Genomic DNA, 16,731 nt, shown 5'->3' with positions numbered 1-16,731 from the left:
AACAATAATAAAAACTTCAAGCTATAAGTGCAACTATTGGGAAGGTGGTGGTAGTGGTGGTGGGGGTGTGATATGGCTGCCTCTGAACCAAGGTTTCCATGGTTCTAGAGAAGCTATCCAGACAGACTGCAATGGAGCCAGGGCATTCCCATTTATAAAGAATTTCAAAATTTTTGGTTTTCATTCCAAATCCAAAGGAAACCAAGTTTCAAAATATCAAAATCCTCTGCAAAATGGAATTCCCTTTCTCTGCACAGCTCTACCACAGATAAGTTAGATATTGACTTAGCTCAGTATACTTCTGTTTAATTTAAGCAAAGGAAAACGGTTGCTTTAGTTTGTCCCATAACTTTCACATCAGATCTGATTGTAAAAACACAATGAAGTTTTATCTGTAATATGCAAGGAACGGGAGATTCTTTTGGCTCATAGAAATCCCTATTTTCAATTAAACAAGAGGAGTGGACATAGCATATTTCCCAGAGGAAAGAGCATTTGCTGCCACCTTCTGGAGTTTAACAGTAGCTGTGTGCATGTATAAGTTATGGTTAACTAGGATAAGAAACCAAAGAGTATTTGAAAGTAGGTGCAGTTTGAGTTTGGCTGGTTTATGTTCTGGCTAGAAAACTATTAATGATTTTAGCTGTGTGAGCTCCACTTGAAGGCCAAATCCTGTACTGACCAAAAATAGACAGCTGTGTCTGGCAGAAGGCTAACCACCAGCTGTCCCAGGTACTTATCTCTGGTTACTCTTGTGACTGAACAAGAGTCATTATTTTTGCTCCAAATGGCTGTTGTGGCTGGATTCTGGGGGTAAAGAGGTCTGCCTGGTGCCATCCTTGCACTCAGTTCATACCACATCTACATATTGTCCTTACACTCCAGTGTACAAAGTTGGGGTGCACAGGGGAAAAGTCAGGAGTGTGCATTCACCATAGAAATTTGTCTAGGCTACAGATGCATACAGCTGTGATCCTTCTCTGATCACTTGCTATGAACCACTACCTCCCCCACATACACACACATTTTCTATCCTGCCATGGAAAGTGAAGTAGGATTGCCTCCATCTCCCCCATAGTGCCTATGTATTTTTAAAGCAAACCTGGATCTAATATAGTAGTTGCGGTCTCCTCTATACTGTATGGACAATGAACAAATCTTAAATGAATACAGAAATAAAGGTGCTGAGTAAATGACTCTGTCACAAATTGAAAAACATAAATATAAAACACACAGTATATTCTAAGCAGGGCTGGTAGTTTCATCTATTATAATGTTGTCTAGCACTTTCCACTGTTTTCCGTTGCTTATAACTTTGCCAATATTTAACCATTTTAGCTGAAAATTTTCATGTGTGGTGTCTGCCTCAGGCTGATTTCTTTTGAAAGTTTTTAGTCAAAATAGTTCAGCTGTTTTAGAGAATGAGTTTTGGGGAAAAGACATTGTTTTGCTCATTATAAAATTTTCTGGTGATCTGTTATTTAAAAAGCTCTAGTGCCCCCATGCTTTGGAGCAGGAATTTGAAATGTGGCAGGGGGTGGTGGCCTTTGTGTCATGGATGTGCATTTTGCCATACCCTTGAAAATATGCTCAGATTTGGCCAAGATATAAGCCTTTGAAAAATTGTAGATCGCACATTTTCAGTACCTCCTTCCTGGATTTTAGCAGCTAAATTTCCTGAAGAGTTGATCTTGGGCAGAGCAGAGTTTTCCCTGCAACTGGGCTGCTGGGCAACTCTGGGCTGCTGCGTGTCATGCTAGGTCCAGCTCTAAAGAGTGGGGAGATTCTCTCCCTGTGCTCTCAATGACCTGGGTCAAGGCAGTGGAAGTTGCCTGATTCAAATGAAGACTGGATAAGAGCTTGACCAACAGGGGTTGAGGAAAGAAGTTGAGATAAGGTGCCTTGGGAAAGAGGGACACTGGGACTGGGAGAAGGGGGTGGAGAGAGACTGGGACTGGCGGGGTAAGGAGATTGCGAGCCACGGAGGGAAACGGGAATGGGGCAGAGCCACTAGGGTGGAAGGAGACTGAGCTCAGAAGGGGGAAACTGGGACTAGCTGGCTGAGGATACTGGGACTGTGAGGGGGAGACTGGGATTAGTGAGGTGGGGAGAATGGGACTGGGATGATGAACCAGGCATGGGAAAAAGAAAAGACTGGAACAGGAGTCACACTTGGTTGAGAGAAGGCAGAAGAGTCTGTGCCACTGGAACACAGTCCCTTCCAGACCTGGAATGGAACCCATGATATCTGAGTCTCACCATTCCTCTACTGTGAAACCCACTGGAAAAGAGTCTCCTTCCCCTCTATTGCTGGCCCACATACAGAATGTCAGTTACTCCATTAGCTCAAGTGGCAGAGGTCTGAGTGGTGGATCTAATGTTCCAACCATGATGATGACTCATGTGGGTGTCAATATAATGCCACATGATGGAATTTTTCTGTTTTTTCAGTTTGCTTTTTTTAAAAAAAAATCTAGAAAATTACACACACAAATCTGTGTTAAAAGAACATTATTAAGGTCATAGAGTTAAGCACACAAAAATTAGAAAATGTCAGAATGGAGGTTCCCTTGTGATGAATGCGATTTGTTGGGGAAGAGTAAACATGGTTTTAGCAAAGGGAAATCATGCCTCACCAATCTACTAAAATTTTTCAACCGGATCAACAAACGTGGACAAGGGTGATCCAGTGGATGAAAGGTTCTTAGATTTTGAGAAAGCCTTTGACAAGATTCTGCACTAAAGGCTCTTAAGCAAAGTAAGTTGTCATGGGATAAAAGGGAAGATTCCTGGATAGGAAACAAAAATTAGGAATAAATGGTTTAAGAATGGAGAGAGGTAAATAGTGGTGTGCCTGAGGCATCTCTACTGGGACCAGTACTGCTCAACATATTCATAAATGATCTGGAAAAAGGGGTAAATAGTGAGGGGCAAAATTTGCAGATGATACAAAACTACTCAAGATAGTTAAGTCCAAAGCAGACTGCAAAATGTTACAAAGGGATCTCATAAAACTGGGTGAATGGGCAACAACATGGCAGATGAAATTCAATGTGGATTAATGCAAAGTAATGCACATAGGAAAACCTAATTCCAACTATACATATAAATTATGGGGTTTAAATTAGCTGTTGCCACTCAAGAAAGAGATCTTGGAGTCATTATGGATAGTTCTCTGAAAACATCCTCTCAATGTGGAGCAGCATTCACAAAATGTTGGGAATCATTAGGAAAGGGACAGATAAGACAGAAAATATCATATTGCCTCTATATAAATCCATGGTATGCCCACATCTTGAATACTGCATGCATATCTGGTTGCCCCATCTCAAAAAAGATACTGAGGAATTGGATAAGGTACAGAAAAAGGCAACAAAAACGATTAGGAGTATGAAACAGCTTCCATGTTAGAAGTGATTAATAAGACTGGGACTTTTCAGCTTGGAAAAGAAATGAATAATGGAGGATCTGATAGAGGTCTATAAAATCATGACTGGCATGGAGAAAGTAAATAAGGAAGTGATATTTACTCTTTCTCATACACAAGAACTAGGGGTCACCCAATGAAATTAATAGATAGCAGGTTTAAAACTAACAAAAGGAAGTATTTCTTCTCACAACGCACAGTCAACCTGTGGAACTCTTTGCCAGAGGTTGTTGCAAAGGCCAAGACTATAACAGGGTTCAAAAAAGAACTAGATAAATTCATGGAGGATAGGTCCATCAATGGCTTATTAGCCAGGATGGGCAGGGATGCAAAACCATGCTCTGAAGTGTACTTAGCCTTTGTTTGTCAGAAGCTCGGATAGGGCAACAGGAGATGGATCACGTGATGATTACCTGCTCTGATCATTCACTGAAGCATCTGGCAAGGGAAGACAGGATACTGGGCTAGATGGACCATTGGTCTGACCCAGTATGACTGTTTTTATGTTCTAACTTTAATTTGGCCCTTTGTGCATATGCACTAAGACAGTCTTTAATTACAAGATCACATACCATTTTTTCCATGGGACCCCTACAGTACCACCTTTTTCAGACTGCTGTGTAGATAGGAAGATTAATAATAATTCTCTTACACAGCTTGCTCATTTACATCTGTACTGTAATTACCTAGCAGCCCTATAATTTATTTACCTTGTATACCCAGCAATGCGAAGGATCTCTTCCTTTTTAAAATTCTTTATATATCAAGCCATATTACAGGAATCAAGAACTCAAGCTTTAATATAGTTACTGCTACTATATTAATTTGATTGCCTTAAACCATCAGCCTTGTGCCAGAAAATAAATCCCCAAACACAGGTTAAGAGAGGTATTTTCTCCCATGGGTAGAGCCTCCTCAGCCTAAGGCAATGCACAGTTCTTACTAATTCATTATAAGGCTGTGAAGATCACTATGGTTATCCCTAGGTTCTGCCCACTCTGAAGTTCAAACTGAATTATGAACATTGGTGTGAGCAGAGAAGGGATTTTTTCCCCCAGGAACAGTGAAGACAAACACAAGTCTTGACTGGTATGGGGCTTGTCCTCACTGCTCAGGGAATCTGCCTAGAATCACAATAGCACCACCATTTGGTGAGTACTAGCATTGCTCCAGTGAAATAGGTAGGGGTTGGGGGTTTGCTGCTAGAAAAGTTCTCTCCAACATAACATTTCACTGAGCTTTGGGGGGCTTGTGTGAGTTTTAATTCTTTTGCTGGGAAAAAAAATGCTTCCTGCAATAAGTGCCCAGCTGGATAGCATTTATCAAACATACCTCTTGAGTGGCTGGAACTCTTTCCTTTTACTGTGTCAAGGGCGTAGGTGGTGCTTGTGGGCTATGAAGTTAGAACAGTCATATATCTTCCCAAGAAAACTGCTTGCAATGAATATATTCATAGCTTTTGAATCCACTGTTTTTGATGATCTTATTGTCTGTTTGCTTCTTTGTATAAAAATTCCGATTTTGAGCGGAATAGAGTCATTATAAGATAACATGCTGTCAGGCTGTAATAGTGAAGTCTTACACTTGTCAGATCTAACTATAAAAGTGATCAGTAGAGTCTCGGGTGTGTGACTGTAAGCGAAGCCAGTTGCATCATGTCCAGTTATAGGGCAATGTTGGAGCAATCTGTTTTTCCATAATGAATCAATTTAAAAAAAAATAAATACCATGCAAAGTCATGTAATATCAATGAAAGTCATGAAACAGTATAGGGAAAAATCTTCCAAAGTTCTTATGGGAATCAATGCCATTGCTTCATTGGTATTTTCCCCATCTCAGAATGTGCAATGAACTCTCCTAAGAGAGGCTGGAGCAGCTGAGCATCCCTGTAAGGCTGATGGCTTGCTGAGAGGAGGTCCTGGATACTCTGTACACGGTGCGCCTACATGGTCAGGTTCTCTATTATAAGGTTCCCCTTATACTTTGCTTCCCAGTGCTCCTGAACCCCCTTGTACACTCCCTTTGTAATGGTTCACCTTTGTATCTTTAAGAAGAATTTTGTGCAGGGGCTGTACCTGACAACACATTTTTATATATATCTGCATTTCCAGGCACAGTATCACCCTACTGCGGGAGTCTGTTTAAAAAAAAAAAAAACAAAAAAAAAAACCCCTCACATCTTTCTCCACTGATTCATGCTAGGAAAGAATGTTGCGATTCCCATACATTTGAAGGCTATATGTACAGTACATGAGAAAAATCATGGCTGGTGATGGACATAACTAAGAATAAAAAAATGCCAGGCGTATCAAATCTAAAGGCTGGAGATCGATCAACTATCTGTGTCCTTTTGAACCACTACACCACTAAGAGAGACCCCTTTATTCTCATATGCCCCCACATCAACTAGAGACGACTACCAGAAGTTAAAAGGATATCTGCCAGCCTCAAAAATAAAGGGACTCACAAAACAGAGATAATTTTCTTGGTAAATTTATGAGTCCTGGATTGAAGTAGCTGATTTCATAGAAACCTCTACAGAATTTAAGCTCCTGTAGCACCCTGAAGTATGCAGCATAATTTTACGTGGTAATAATTAAATATACTGAAAACAATAAGAAGATCTTAAGAAATTTTTGAACCAGATCATGAACATATTGGAAGTATGTCTGCTATGGTTTGACTTTGACTTTCATAGTCAAATGTGCTCATTCATTGTGCCCAAGCCAGTGTATCCTCATCAGAATATATTAAAAATAAATCAAATGGCTCATTTATATCTAAACTATTTGTTTTCTTCAGTTCTGCGTGATATCATCTACGGCCTCTAATTTAAACCTGAATGACAATACTCAGCTGTTCTCTAAGGTCTACTTCTCAGGAGATGACATTACAGGTGAAATAGTTAATTTAAATAGCCAAGTGTTATCCTGAAATGCTATTAAGAACTGTTGACTTACCTTACTATTAGAGATGGGCTTGAAGCAAACCCGAGATCCAAATACTCACAAAATGCATGTGCCATGTGTGTGTGTGTGTGTGTGTGTGTGTGTGTGTGTGAAAGTATGTGGTTGGGGATGGCAGTGTTTCAGAATCTGAAACTCAATTCAGACCAAATGGGATTTTCAAAAAAGCATAAGTACATTAGGTGCATTAGTCCCACTGAAAATCATTAGGGCTTGTATTTCTGACTTAATTAGCTGCTTTTGAAAACCCAATTCTTGAGGTCTAGCTCCTCCTATATCACTGCCATGGGTCAAACCAAAAGTCTGGAATTGAACAGCGTTGGAAATTCAAAATCCAGACACAAATCCAAATTTGCAACTTGAACTCCTCTCTCTTTTGGATGAAGTACAGAGATGCTTAGCTAAAAGTTATATTCTAAGACTGCAGTTACAGAAGCTCACTTTTCACTCATTTCCGTATATACGTGCAGGATTTTAACTGATTGCCTAAATGCATTTCCAGCTTGTCTGTATAACTGCATGCAATGCATTTTTCTGTTCAAATTTTAAAGGTGAATTTAGTGCTAGTGGAAGCTGTTGGCTTCATGGCCCAGGAAACTGAAGACCTCTCTTTATACCCACAGCATTCTCACATTGCCCTGCCAATGTGGCTCATTCCTCATTGGGAGGTGAGCACTTCTGGGAATGAGAATGTAGCCCAATCTTCACATCCATGTCACATTCACATCTTTGTACCCTATGCAGATACTTCCAACAAGAGTGACAGTTCCAGTTTTGAGTGGATGGGTGGGGTGGTTTGGTGATGAAGACCTCTAGATGCTAGGAGCTGGACTGAGATCATCCATTCATTTCACATAGGCCACTCAGCAGCTGGTCATGACTTTCAGTAACTGGTAACCTAGGCCACAGTTGAACTGGTGATCAAGAGGTGAAAGGCACTGTATCCTATTACTAGAATCCAGGCACTGTCCATACCCGCTTGAGTTAAAAATTAGGGCTGTCAAGCGATTAAAAAAATTAATCACGATTAATTGTGTGATTTAAAAAAATTAATCTCAATTAATCACTCTGTTAAACAATAATAGAATGCCATTTATTTAAATAATTCTGGATGTTTTCTACATTTTCAAATCTATTGATTTAAATTACAACACAAAATACATGTACAGAGCTCACTTTATATTTATTTTTGATTACAAGTATTTGCACTATAAAAAAACCCATAAGAAATAGTATTTTTCAATTCACCTCATACAAGTACCTTAGTGCAATCTCTTTTATCATGAAAGGTGAACTTACAAATGTAGAATTATGTACTAAAAAAACTGCATTCAAAAATAAAACTATGCAAACCTTTAGAACCTACAAGTCCTCTCAGTCCTACTTTAGCCAATCGCTCAGACAAACAAGTTTGGTTACAATTTGCAAGACATCATGCTGCCCATGTCTTGTTTACAATGTCACCTGAAAGTGAAAACAGGCATTCACATGGCACTGTTGTAGCCGGCATCGCAAGATACTTACATGCCAGATGCACTAAAGATTCATGTCCCTTCATGCTTCAACCACCATTCCAGAAGACATGCGTTCATGCTGATGATGGGTTCTGCTCAATAACGATCTAAAGCAGAGCAGACTGATGCATGTTCATTTTCATCATCTGAGTCAGATGCCACCAGCAGAAGGTTGATTTTCTTTTTTGGTGGTCCGGATTCTGTAGTTTCCGCATTGGAGTGTTGTTCTTTTAAGATTTCTGAAAGCATGTTCCACACCTTCTCCCTCTCCGATTTTGGAAGGCACTTTAGATTCTTAAACCTTGGGTCAAGTGCTGTATCTATCCTTAGAAATCTCACATTGGTACCTTCTTTGTGTTTTTTCAAATCTGCTGTGACAGTGTTCTTAAAACGAACATGTGCTGAGTCATCATCTGAGACTGCTATAACATAAAATATATGGCAGAATGTGGGTACAACAGAACAGGAGACATATAATTCCCCCCCCAAGGAGTTGAGTCACAAATTTAAGTAACTCATTATTTTTTTAATGAGCATCATCAGCATAGAAGCATGTCCTCTGGAATGGTGGCCGAAGCATGAAGGGGCATATGAATGTTTAGCATATCTGGCACGTAAAAACCTTGCAATACCGGCTACAACAGTGCTATGGGAAGTCTGTTCATACTTTCAGGTGACATTGTAAATAAGAAGCAGTCAGCATTATCTCCTGTAAATGTAAACAAACTTGTTTGCCTTAGCAACTGGCCGAACAAGAAGTAGGACTGAGTGGACTTGTAGGCTCTAAAGTTTTACATTTGTTTTGTTTTTGAGTGCAGTTATGAAACAAAAATCTACATTTGTAAGTTACACTTTCATGATAAAGAGATTGCACTACGGTACTTGTCTGAGGTAAATTGAAAAATACTATTTCTTTTGTTTATCATTTTTACAGTGCAAATATTTGTAATAAAAATAATATAAAGTGAGCACTGTACACTTTGTATTCTGCGTTGTAATAGAAATCAATATATTTGAAAATATAGAAAAATGTCCAAAAATATTTAATAAATTTCACTTGGTATTCTATTGTTTAACTGTGCAATTGACACTGATTAATTCTTTTAATCACAGTTAATTTTTTTGTGTTAATCGCATGAGTTAACTTCGATTAATCAATAGCCCTATTAAAAATATAAAATAGTTAAGTCTTTCACCAGAGGAAGTTCGTTTTTTAGTGTGATTACAACATACAGGTGTCATACTGTTCAGAGAATGGCTTTTATTGGGGAATACTATAATATCCTAGTCTTAAAGTGACTGGATTTATTTGGCAATTTTTATCTGTCTAGATAGCTAGCTATCTGCTCCTGAAAAAAGTGTGATACCCCACTACTCTTATCTCTGGTAACAGTAGATTATGTTCTCCTGTGTAGATATTATCTTTTTTGATTTGTAGCTTACTAAGGAATTTATGTAACTTTAGCTAATTAAGGTATTTAATAATATTATGACATTATATAAGAAAGAAAGAAAAGATAATCAGTCTAGATAGTAATTGAAATACATAGAAAATAGTCAATGTATCCATGTACATGAAAAAAAATGAAACAGGTAAAGAAGAAAGGACAAGTTTAATGATGGAGGAAAAATACAGCAGACTGACAGTGGAAAATGAATGGAAATAAGGAGATCACAAGAGGATTAAAATATTGATACCATATACTCTTGGGCAAGTTGTATTTGCAATAGAGTTCTCTCTACTTTTTCATGCAGAACTGATTGGTTTTCCTGCAGTTTCCAGCAGTTATCCTTGATTCCTAATGTGAGTTGATTCACCCAGGCTGTGGTCCCTGATTGTTCCCCATCAGGGTCATAATCCAAAACCCACTGAAGCCAGTGGAAATCTTTCCAATGACTTCAGTGGTCTTTGAATCCAACCCCTGGTGAACTATATTGTCAGGGAACACTTGATTTTCAAATGTACAATAAAGTTTGTTTTCAAACTTATTAGCAGTTAATTTAATATTACGGGGATAAATTTGTGGAGGTTTCACTCACTGAGCACTCGCTCATGCAAGTAGTCCCACACTGCAACCAATCGGATTACTTGAGTTAGTAAATACTTATCACTCTATCACCGCTCCATAATCTGGCCCATAGCCAGTTGGAAGGTGGCTCGAACAAATATATCTACACTAGACTCTGCCACCTTTACCCATACTGAGTAGTACGAGTATTCTCTTGGGCTAGATTCTGACACATATGGTGAATAGCACTTTGCTTCAGAAGTGGTCCCACTGATTTCAAAGGAACGACTTAAGGAGTAAAGTGCTGACTAAGGGTGTCAGAATCTGTCCCTTTGATTTCAACTGGCCTATCTGACCTAGAGTAGGGTATAACTCAGCATGATTATAAATGGCAGAATCTGGCCTTCTCTGAGTAGAGTTTTGCATGGTAGCAGTGCCTTGATCCTCCTGGTCCACAATACATGAAGTAAAGGGTGAAAGTGCAAGAACAGAGTAAAAAGAATAACAGCAGAAAAAGCACCATAAAACCCAAAATGCAAACAGGAAAATGTCTGTGAGATACCAGTAGTAAGGTGAGGTAATAATTATGACATATCATTATACGCTGATTTATATGGCATGTTCTACTGTGGTTGCAAAAATCAGTACTCTTATTATGTATCCCTTCAATTCTTAGTCATTGTGCTTTCATGAGAAAGTATTGCATCACATCACAACTGCATAACCCAGCTCACACATCTTAACTGTTCAACAATCCTAATTTGCTGGCTTCTATAATGAGTCATTTGTTGGAGTCAAGGCAAATGGTTGTTAAAAATATGCCTGCACTGGGAGTGTAAACTTCAGTTTAAAATTTCCTAAAAATGGAAAAAACCTTAACATATTTTCCAGCCACTTTCCTATTTCCTCTAAGTCAGTCTTTTTCAAAACATTCCAACATTCCTTATGGCACATTCTCTGTGAAATCAGAGAAGCAATTCATGATTTTGGATCAGAGCTGATCCACATAACTTACACACTAAGGCCCTGATCCTGCAATCAGAAACCTGTGGGAGAATCCTTGTGCCAATGCACCATCTTCCACTGAAGCCATCGGGGCTCTGTGTGGGCACAAGGGTCCGTCCGTAAAGATCCAACTGGAGATCAGGGCCTAAAACTGTATCTATTTTGTATGCTACATTAGTAATAGATATTATTATAAGGCACTTTTAAAAATAAATCTAAAATCAATGCATGTTGTTTAATTTTACTCAAACCCTTGGGCCACAAGAGCACAGTTCAGAAAAATAGTATGAAGGCTATTTCTAATTGTTTGAAATACAGGGGTCACTGCTCACTGTCATATTTGTTTTCATCTTAAAGCATAAAACCTAGCATCCAGCTTACTTAATACAATAGTATGTGTCCATTTCAGGATGTTATATGTATAAGTGTGTGATAATATTCATAAGTGTTTATCATCCTAATTTTATAACCATTTTGATTCATTTTAAAATTTTAAATAGTTTGGACTCAGAGTTGAGGGGATACATCTGAAGTTAAGTAAGCTAAGGACTGCTATACGCACTCTTGGTGTGCCAGATCACCACTGCAAACAATTCATTGCAAGCAAAGTGGACACTGAGTTGCAACTACAAGATTTACTCTTCAATGATTGATGGCTTCCACACCTGGGCTGTGACTCCAACTTTCTTTGCTGAAAACTTTGGCCTTGGAGCAGTAAACAAAGAGGATGTGATTGATTCTTGCTTAGAAAATGAGGGGTAACCACTAGGCTCGTAGGACTCATTTATTGGAGTGGATGCATTCGACTGGAACCACGGTTGTGAACTGTAGGCTGGTACGGAGTACACTGAAGATGCTTGGACATTAGCAGAAGAACCAGCACTGAGTGGTCTTGAAGGCAGAGCATGTTTTGAGGCAGATACTGAGTCGAACTTTGTAGACTGCTTAGTAGCTAGGCTTTCCTTAGTAGCAGAAGGAGGTTGAAAAGTAAATAAAGATGCATTAAGTTGATATGGCTGATGCTTCATAACATCCAAAGCACTGAGAACTTTCTTAGGTTTTCTTTTGGTACTTTTGGTAACTGCAGGTGATTTAGATTGGGGTTTAGTAGCAGCAAGAGGATAAGAGGGGGACTGGATGGGATTGTAAGCAACGGGTGGAGGTGCTCGAACATTAGATGAATACTTCCAAGAAGCTGGTAAAGATGGAGTTGGAGATGAGGCCCGTGCCATGTGTGCCTGCACAGTTTCTGAGTCTACCACATACTTCTCCATTCGAGATTGCCTTTTGGCAAATAACTGTGCTCCTTTTCCACTAAAAGCTGGTGGCATCTCAAAGGCTGGCCCTATTCCTCCAGCAAATGCAACATTTCCTATTGGTGTGGTAGGTGTTGTTTTGGGTGTATAATTTTGATTTGATACTGCTGCTTGAGGCCCTTTAAAAGGACCAGCTATGTTAAGTGTACTTGGAGGTAAGAGATGAGGAGCAGGCTGTCTTACTTTGATTGGTGCAGGAACTGCAGCTTGGGGTGAGTTTGGAGTTGGGAAAGCAGGAGGCTGGGTAGAAGCCATAGCTGGAGGTGACCAGACTGGTGAAATGGGAGTGGCAGCAGTAGGAGAGACTTTGACTGAGGGCTTTGGAGCAACAGGAGGAGGGGTCTTTTGTTTTGATGCTTGGATCTGCATGAAATTACAAGCCTCTGCTCCCAAACTAAGGTAGTCTTCTTCAGGTCCTGATTCAAAGCCAGTTCCAGTACCTCGTTTGCCTTCTGTATTCTGTACAAGGGACAATAGGGCAGGGTTAGGACTCACTTTTGGAGGTTCTTTGAAAGTAAACATAGGCTTTGCAGTGCTTCTTTTCTTTGCTTCTTGTAGTATCCCAGTTCTTTTGGCCGGCACTGCAATTCTTTCATCTCTGGATGCTATCTGCTCTGTTGGTGACCAAATAGCTGGCTGAGCTCTGCTGGCCACTGGACTAGATACCGCTCTATATGCGGCTTGAGGCGGTGGGCTAATTGAGGAATAGAACGGTGGTGCTGGTAAATCTGAGAGAGGGCTAGTCACATTTCTCGTTGGTGAAAATGGTGCTGCTGCTCGATTCGGTATACCAGGAAAAGGTTTAGCTGTTCTGTTTAAAGGTGTTGACTTATGGGCATCAGAAGACTGAAAGGAGATGTTTGTCTCTGATGCTCCCCCAATGCCATTTTGTTGTACCATTTTGCCATGACTGCGGCTCACTTCTATGTAGCTTTTGCTCACACAGCTCTGCATTTTTGACGTTTCTTCCTCTTTTGCCTGATAGGACGAGGAGCTCACTTGTCTGAAGCTATCTTTTGGGTTGGCTTCTCTTTGTTCCTCTGCATGCATTCCGTGTGACTTCACCTCTTCTTGCTCAGCTGTGATCTCATCCATTCTCTGCCGTCTCTTGGCAAACATGAGGGCCCCCTTGCCCTTGCTTTCTGGCAGCATCTGCATCTCGTCTCCACCTTTTAGTTTCTTTTCAATCTCAAGCAGACCAGTGTCCCAATCAAATGTCACAATCTGGCCTTCGTGGTCAATGTCAGAGAAGAAATCTTCATCTATTTCTGACTCACTTGTTCCAAATAAAGTTACCTCAAAAGTGTTTTCTTTGTCACCTTCTTCACCCTCGTTTTCTTCACGTTCTAGTTCCCCGGTGCCGTAGCTGACTAAAGTGTATTTCCTTGCTCTTTGGCGACGCTTCTTAAACATCAACACCCCCTTGGAATTGGGATTGGGAGCTGCCGTCAGCAGCAGGGCAATGCTTTTACATTTAGATTTGGCTTCTTTCACCTGCTTCTCTGACAGACTCTCGCTCCGCCGGAGCCCTGTGGAAAGGATCAAAAGATATAATTAAAGAAATACACTCCACAGAAATATGTGAAGGTGTCTGACTACAAGCAATGCAACATCTATCTGGAATACCACTTCCTAAATGTGCTCCTCTCCAAAACATAATCTTTCTTTTTCTTTAATACTGGGATCCTACCTGACAGCAAGACAGAGTTCATATCCATAGTTTACATGTATTTCTATGTGTGTTTGTAATATAATATGTATAAATCTATAGGGAAGGCATTAAAATTAAAATCTTTTCCCACAGTAACTACTGTGGCACAAATTCCATAGCAATAATTCTTCTTTGTGAGACATGCCTCAAAGTTTAAAGACAAAACAGTTTTCTATAGAACTTTCCTAGTTCAACTTACAAGAACTTTTATGTGTCACATATGTATTTCTATCATTAAACACACACATTATATTCTATTATTATGCATATAAAATCTGTCTTATATGCACTATATATATTATATATAATACATTTATATGTATAATATTACAAACTCACATAAAAATACATATAAACTATGGATATGAATTCAGTTCTGTTACCACTGAAGTCAGTAGTAGTTTGGCCATTGTGTTCAATGCAAACAGATTTAAGCCCTTTAAAAGGAAGAAGTGGTTTCCTAAAAAGTAATTCATAATAATAAATAATAGAAAATGGACTGAAAAAAGAATAGATTGTTTATAGTAAAAATGTATTTAAAATACATTAACAGGGTTAATTGTGTAGGATATAACATTTCCAGAATATTTCTTTAAAACATGTAGCAAGGATAGCAACTTCCTACAATAAATGCTGTTCTGGAACTAGTTCAGGAAGGCATAACTAACTCCTAAGAGTATTCAATAGTATATTATAGTTCCATGTATCTGTTAATGCATAAATTAATGGTCTTAATACTTTATATGGACTGCAGTTGGCCTCACTACATTCTCTCCTTATTTTTTAAATGAGTGTGCGATCCTGCTCCTTTTAAAATTAATGATCAAATTCCAATTAACTTAAAAGGGCACAAAATGGATTGCTGGTGTATTATTCATGGTAGGGAAGTAGAATAGTAAAAAAATTTTACATCTGAAGCATTTTTTATGTACAAGTAATAACCTCATTAAATAAATGTATGTAAAGCATTTTATAATTAATGATCCTTTCAGTCATGTCAGAAAAAAAAATGGAACCTGATCCTTCTCTTGTTGAAGACAAATGTAGTTTTGCCATTATATTAGGTGAGAGCATGACCAGACCCATGGTTTTCACTAAAAACTATAAAAGATGATAGTACATGGGTCCAATCCAGCAAAACTTCCACAGAGCTAAATCCTGAAATCCTAAGCTCAATTCTTAGTCAGGCAAAACTTTTAGTAAAGTTACCAGGGGAAATTGTCAGAGGAGGGGGTGGAGAACCAGAACCATTTTTTGAAGATTAGGGTAGTTGCTATAGTATCTAAACAGTATGGACCTGATTCTGCAAATCTAACTCACAAGTAATCTTTACTCATGCAAGCTTCAAATAGGCTACTCTCATCAGCTAAAACAACACTTGTGGGAAAGGATTTGCACCTATGATTTTGTGGCAAGGAATAATTTAAAATATTCTCTGAGCAAATATTTTTACAGCTTGTTTACATCTGGTTTAACCAATAGATTCAAAAGAAGGTTTAAATGACGAAAAATTGCCTGCTCGATTAAATTTAATCAGATTGCTATTTTCAGGGAAATATCCCTCTTAAATAGATCAAAACGTCACAATGCTTTATCTCTTCTAGTTTAGAATCTTAAACACCATATAATGGCTTTTTGCTTTACAAAACAAACATGTTTTATATGCACCATAGTTGCTGCTTCAATCAAATATCTTGTGTATCTATATATGTCAGTGGTACCTAGAGCCTTAGATAACCTCTTTAAAATGTTTTTATCATTCAGTCAATATCTACCTATGTATAACTAATGTTTATTCTTCAGGTACAGTTGACTTAAAATATAAAGTCCTGCCAATTGATGATAATTCAGATATTATATGGGAAGGGAAAAAAAGGCAAAAAAATATTTGTCCTAAACAGAACAAATTTAAGGTAAGTACATTTTGTTGCACATGATAATTCATTCTGTATTAAATAGGATTTGCCTCAAACTTACCACTATCTTATTAGACAGCCAGTGCATTACAGGACTGACAGACACTGTTCTACAGTTGCTGCTAGCGTCACTGCCAAAATGTAATGCATGTGCACTCTTCTTTAATACTCCATTTAATATGCCATAAATATGTGGATTACATACAGATACTTAAAGCGTAAGTAACGGCTTAACCCACATGCCAATAAGGATGCAAATGGTTATCATTCTAAAAATATGCTTACAGAGGAATTAGCAATGGGTTAGGAAACTTATTCCAACACTGCATATAAAATAACTCATTGCTACAGTATATCATTGCACACATTCAAGCACCTTTGCCATACTGTGATTAAATCCCTGAACAGGATGCTTGACATTGTTGGAAAAGAACAAACAAGCATTAGAAATGATCTAAATAAATAAATATGTAGATATATATAAATATTTTTAAAGCAGCATTGGATTCAATCACATTTTCAGTTTGTTTTCAGTTAAACTCCTTAGATAGATTTTGAGTCTCACCTCTGGGTATGGAAGGCAGAAGAAATAGTAAGTTCACTTTACAGTCTAGAGAAGACTTACAAAACTCAAAGGATCATATAACTAGCCAGTAATACACATGCTGGTGTCTGTCAAACTGACTTCTGCAGGCATCATCAAGCTTTCCTACTAGCCTTCTTTATTCATATCTACTTTTAACAGCAGTGGCATAGCTTTGATTTTTAAAGATGCAGTTGAAGAGACACAGTTTTTGCTATAAATGGAGAAATACAGAACACCCAACTACGTTCAAGAGATGACCTTGCTTATTTGGTTAACATTCT

General features: G+C 38.6%; 1 protein-coding gene across 2 annotated transcripts in view; it reads right to left on the bottom strand.

Moving 5' to 3' along the window:
- The window catches only part of SYNPO2 (synaptopodin 2), a 115,907-nt gene that overhangs the window by 15,082 nt on the left and 84,094 nt on the right, over positions 1-16,731 (bottom strand). For both annotated transcript variants that reach the window (XM_034772957.1, XM_034772958.1), the window contains one exon: positions 11,587-13,766. In XM_034772957.1, the coding sequence (XP_034628848.1) occupies positions 11,587-13,766 (2,180 nt within the window). The remainder of the gene's footprint in view (positions 1-11,586; positions 13,767-16,731) is intronic.

This window comes from Trachemys scripta, chromosome 5 (assembly GCF_013100865.1).
Source record: "Trachemys scripta elegans isolate TJP31775 chromosome 5, CAS_Tse_1.0, whole genome shotgun sequence".
NCBI classification, from domain to species: domain Eukaryota; kingdom Metazoa; phylum Chordata; order Testudines; family Emydidae; genus Trachemys; species Trachemys scripta.
This window is presented reverse-complemented; position numbering and strand designations above follow the sequence as displayed.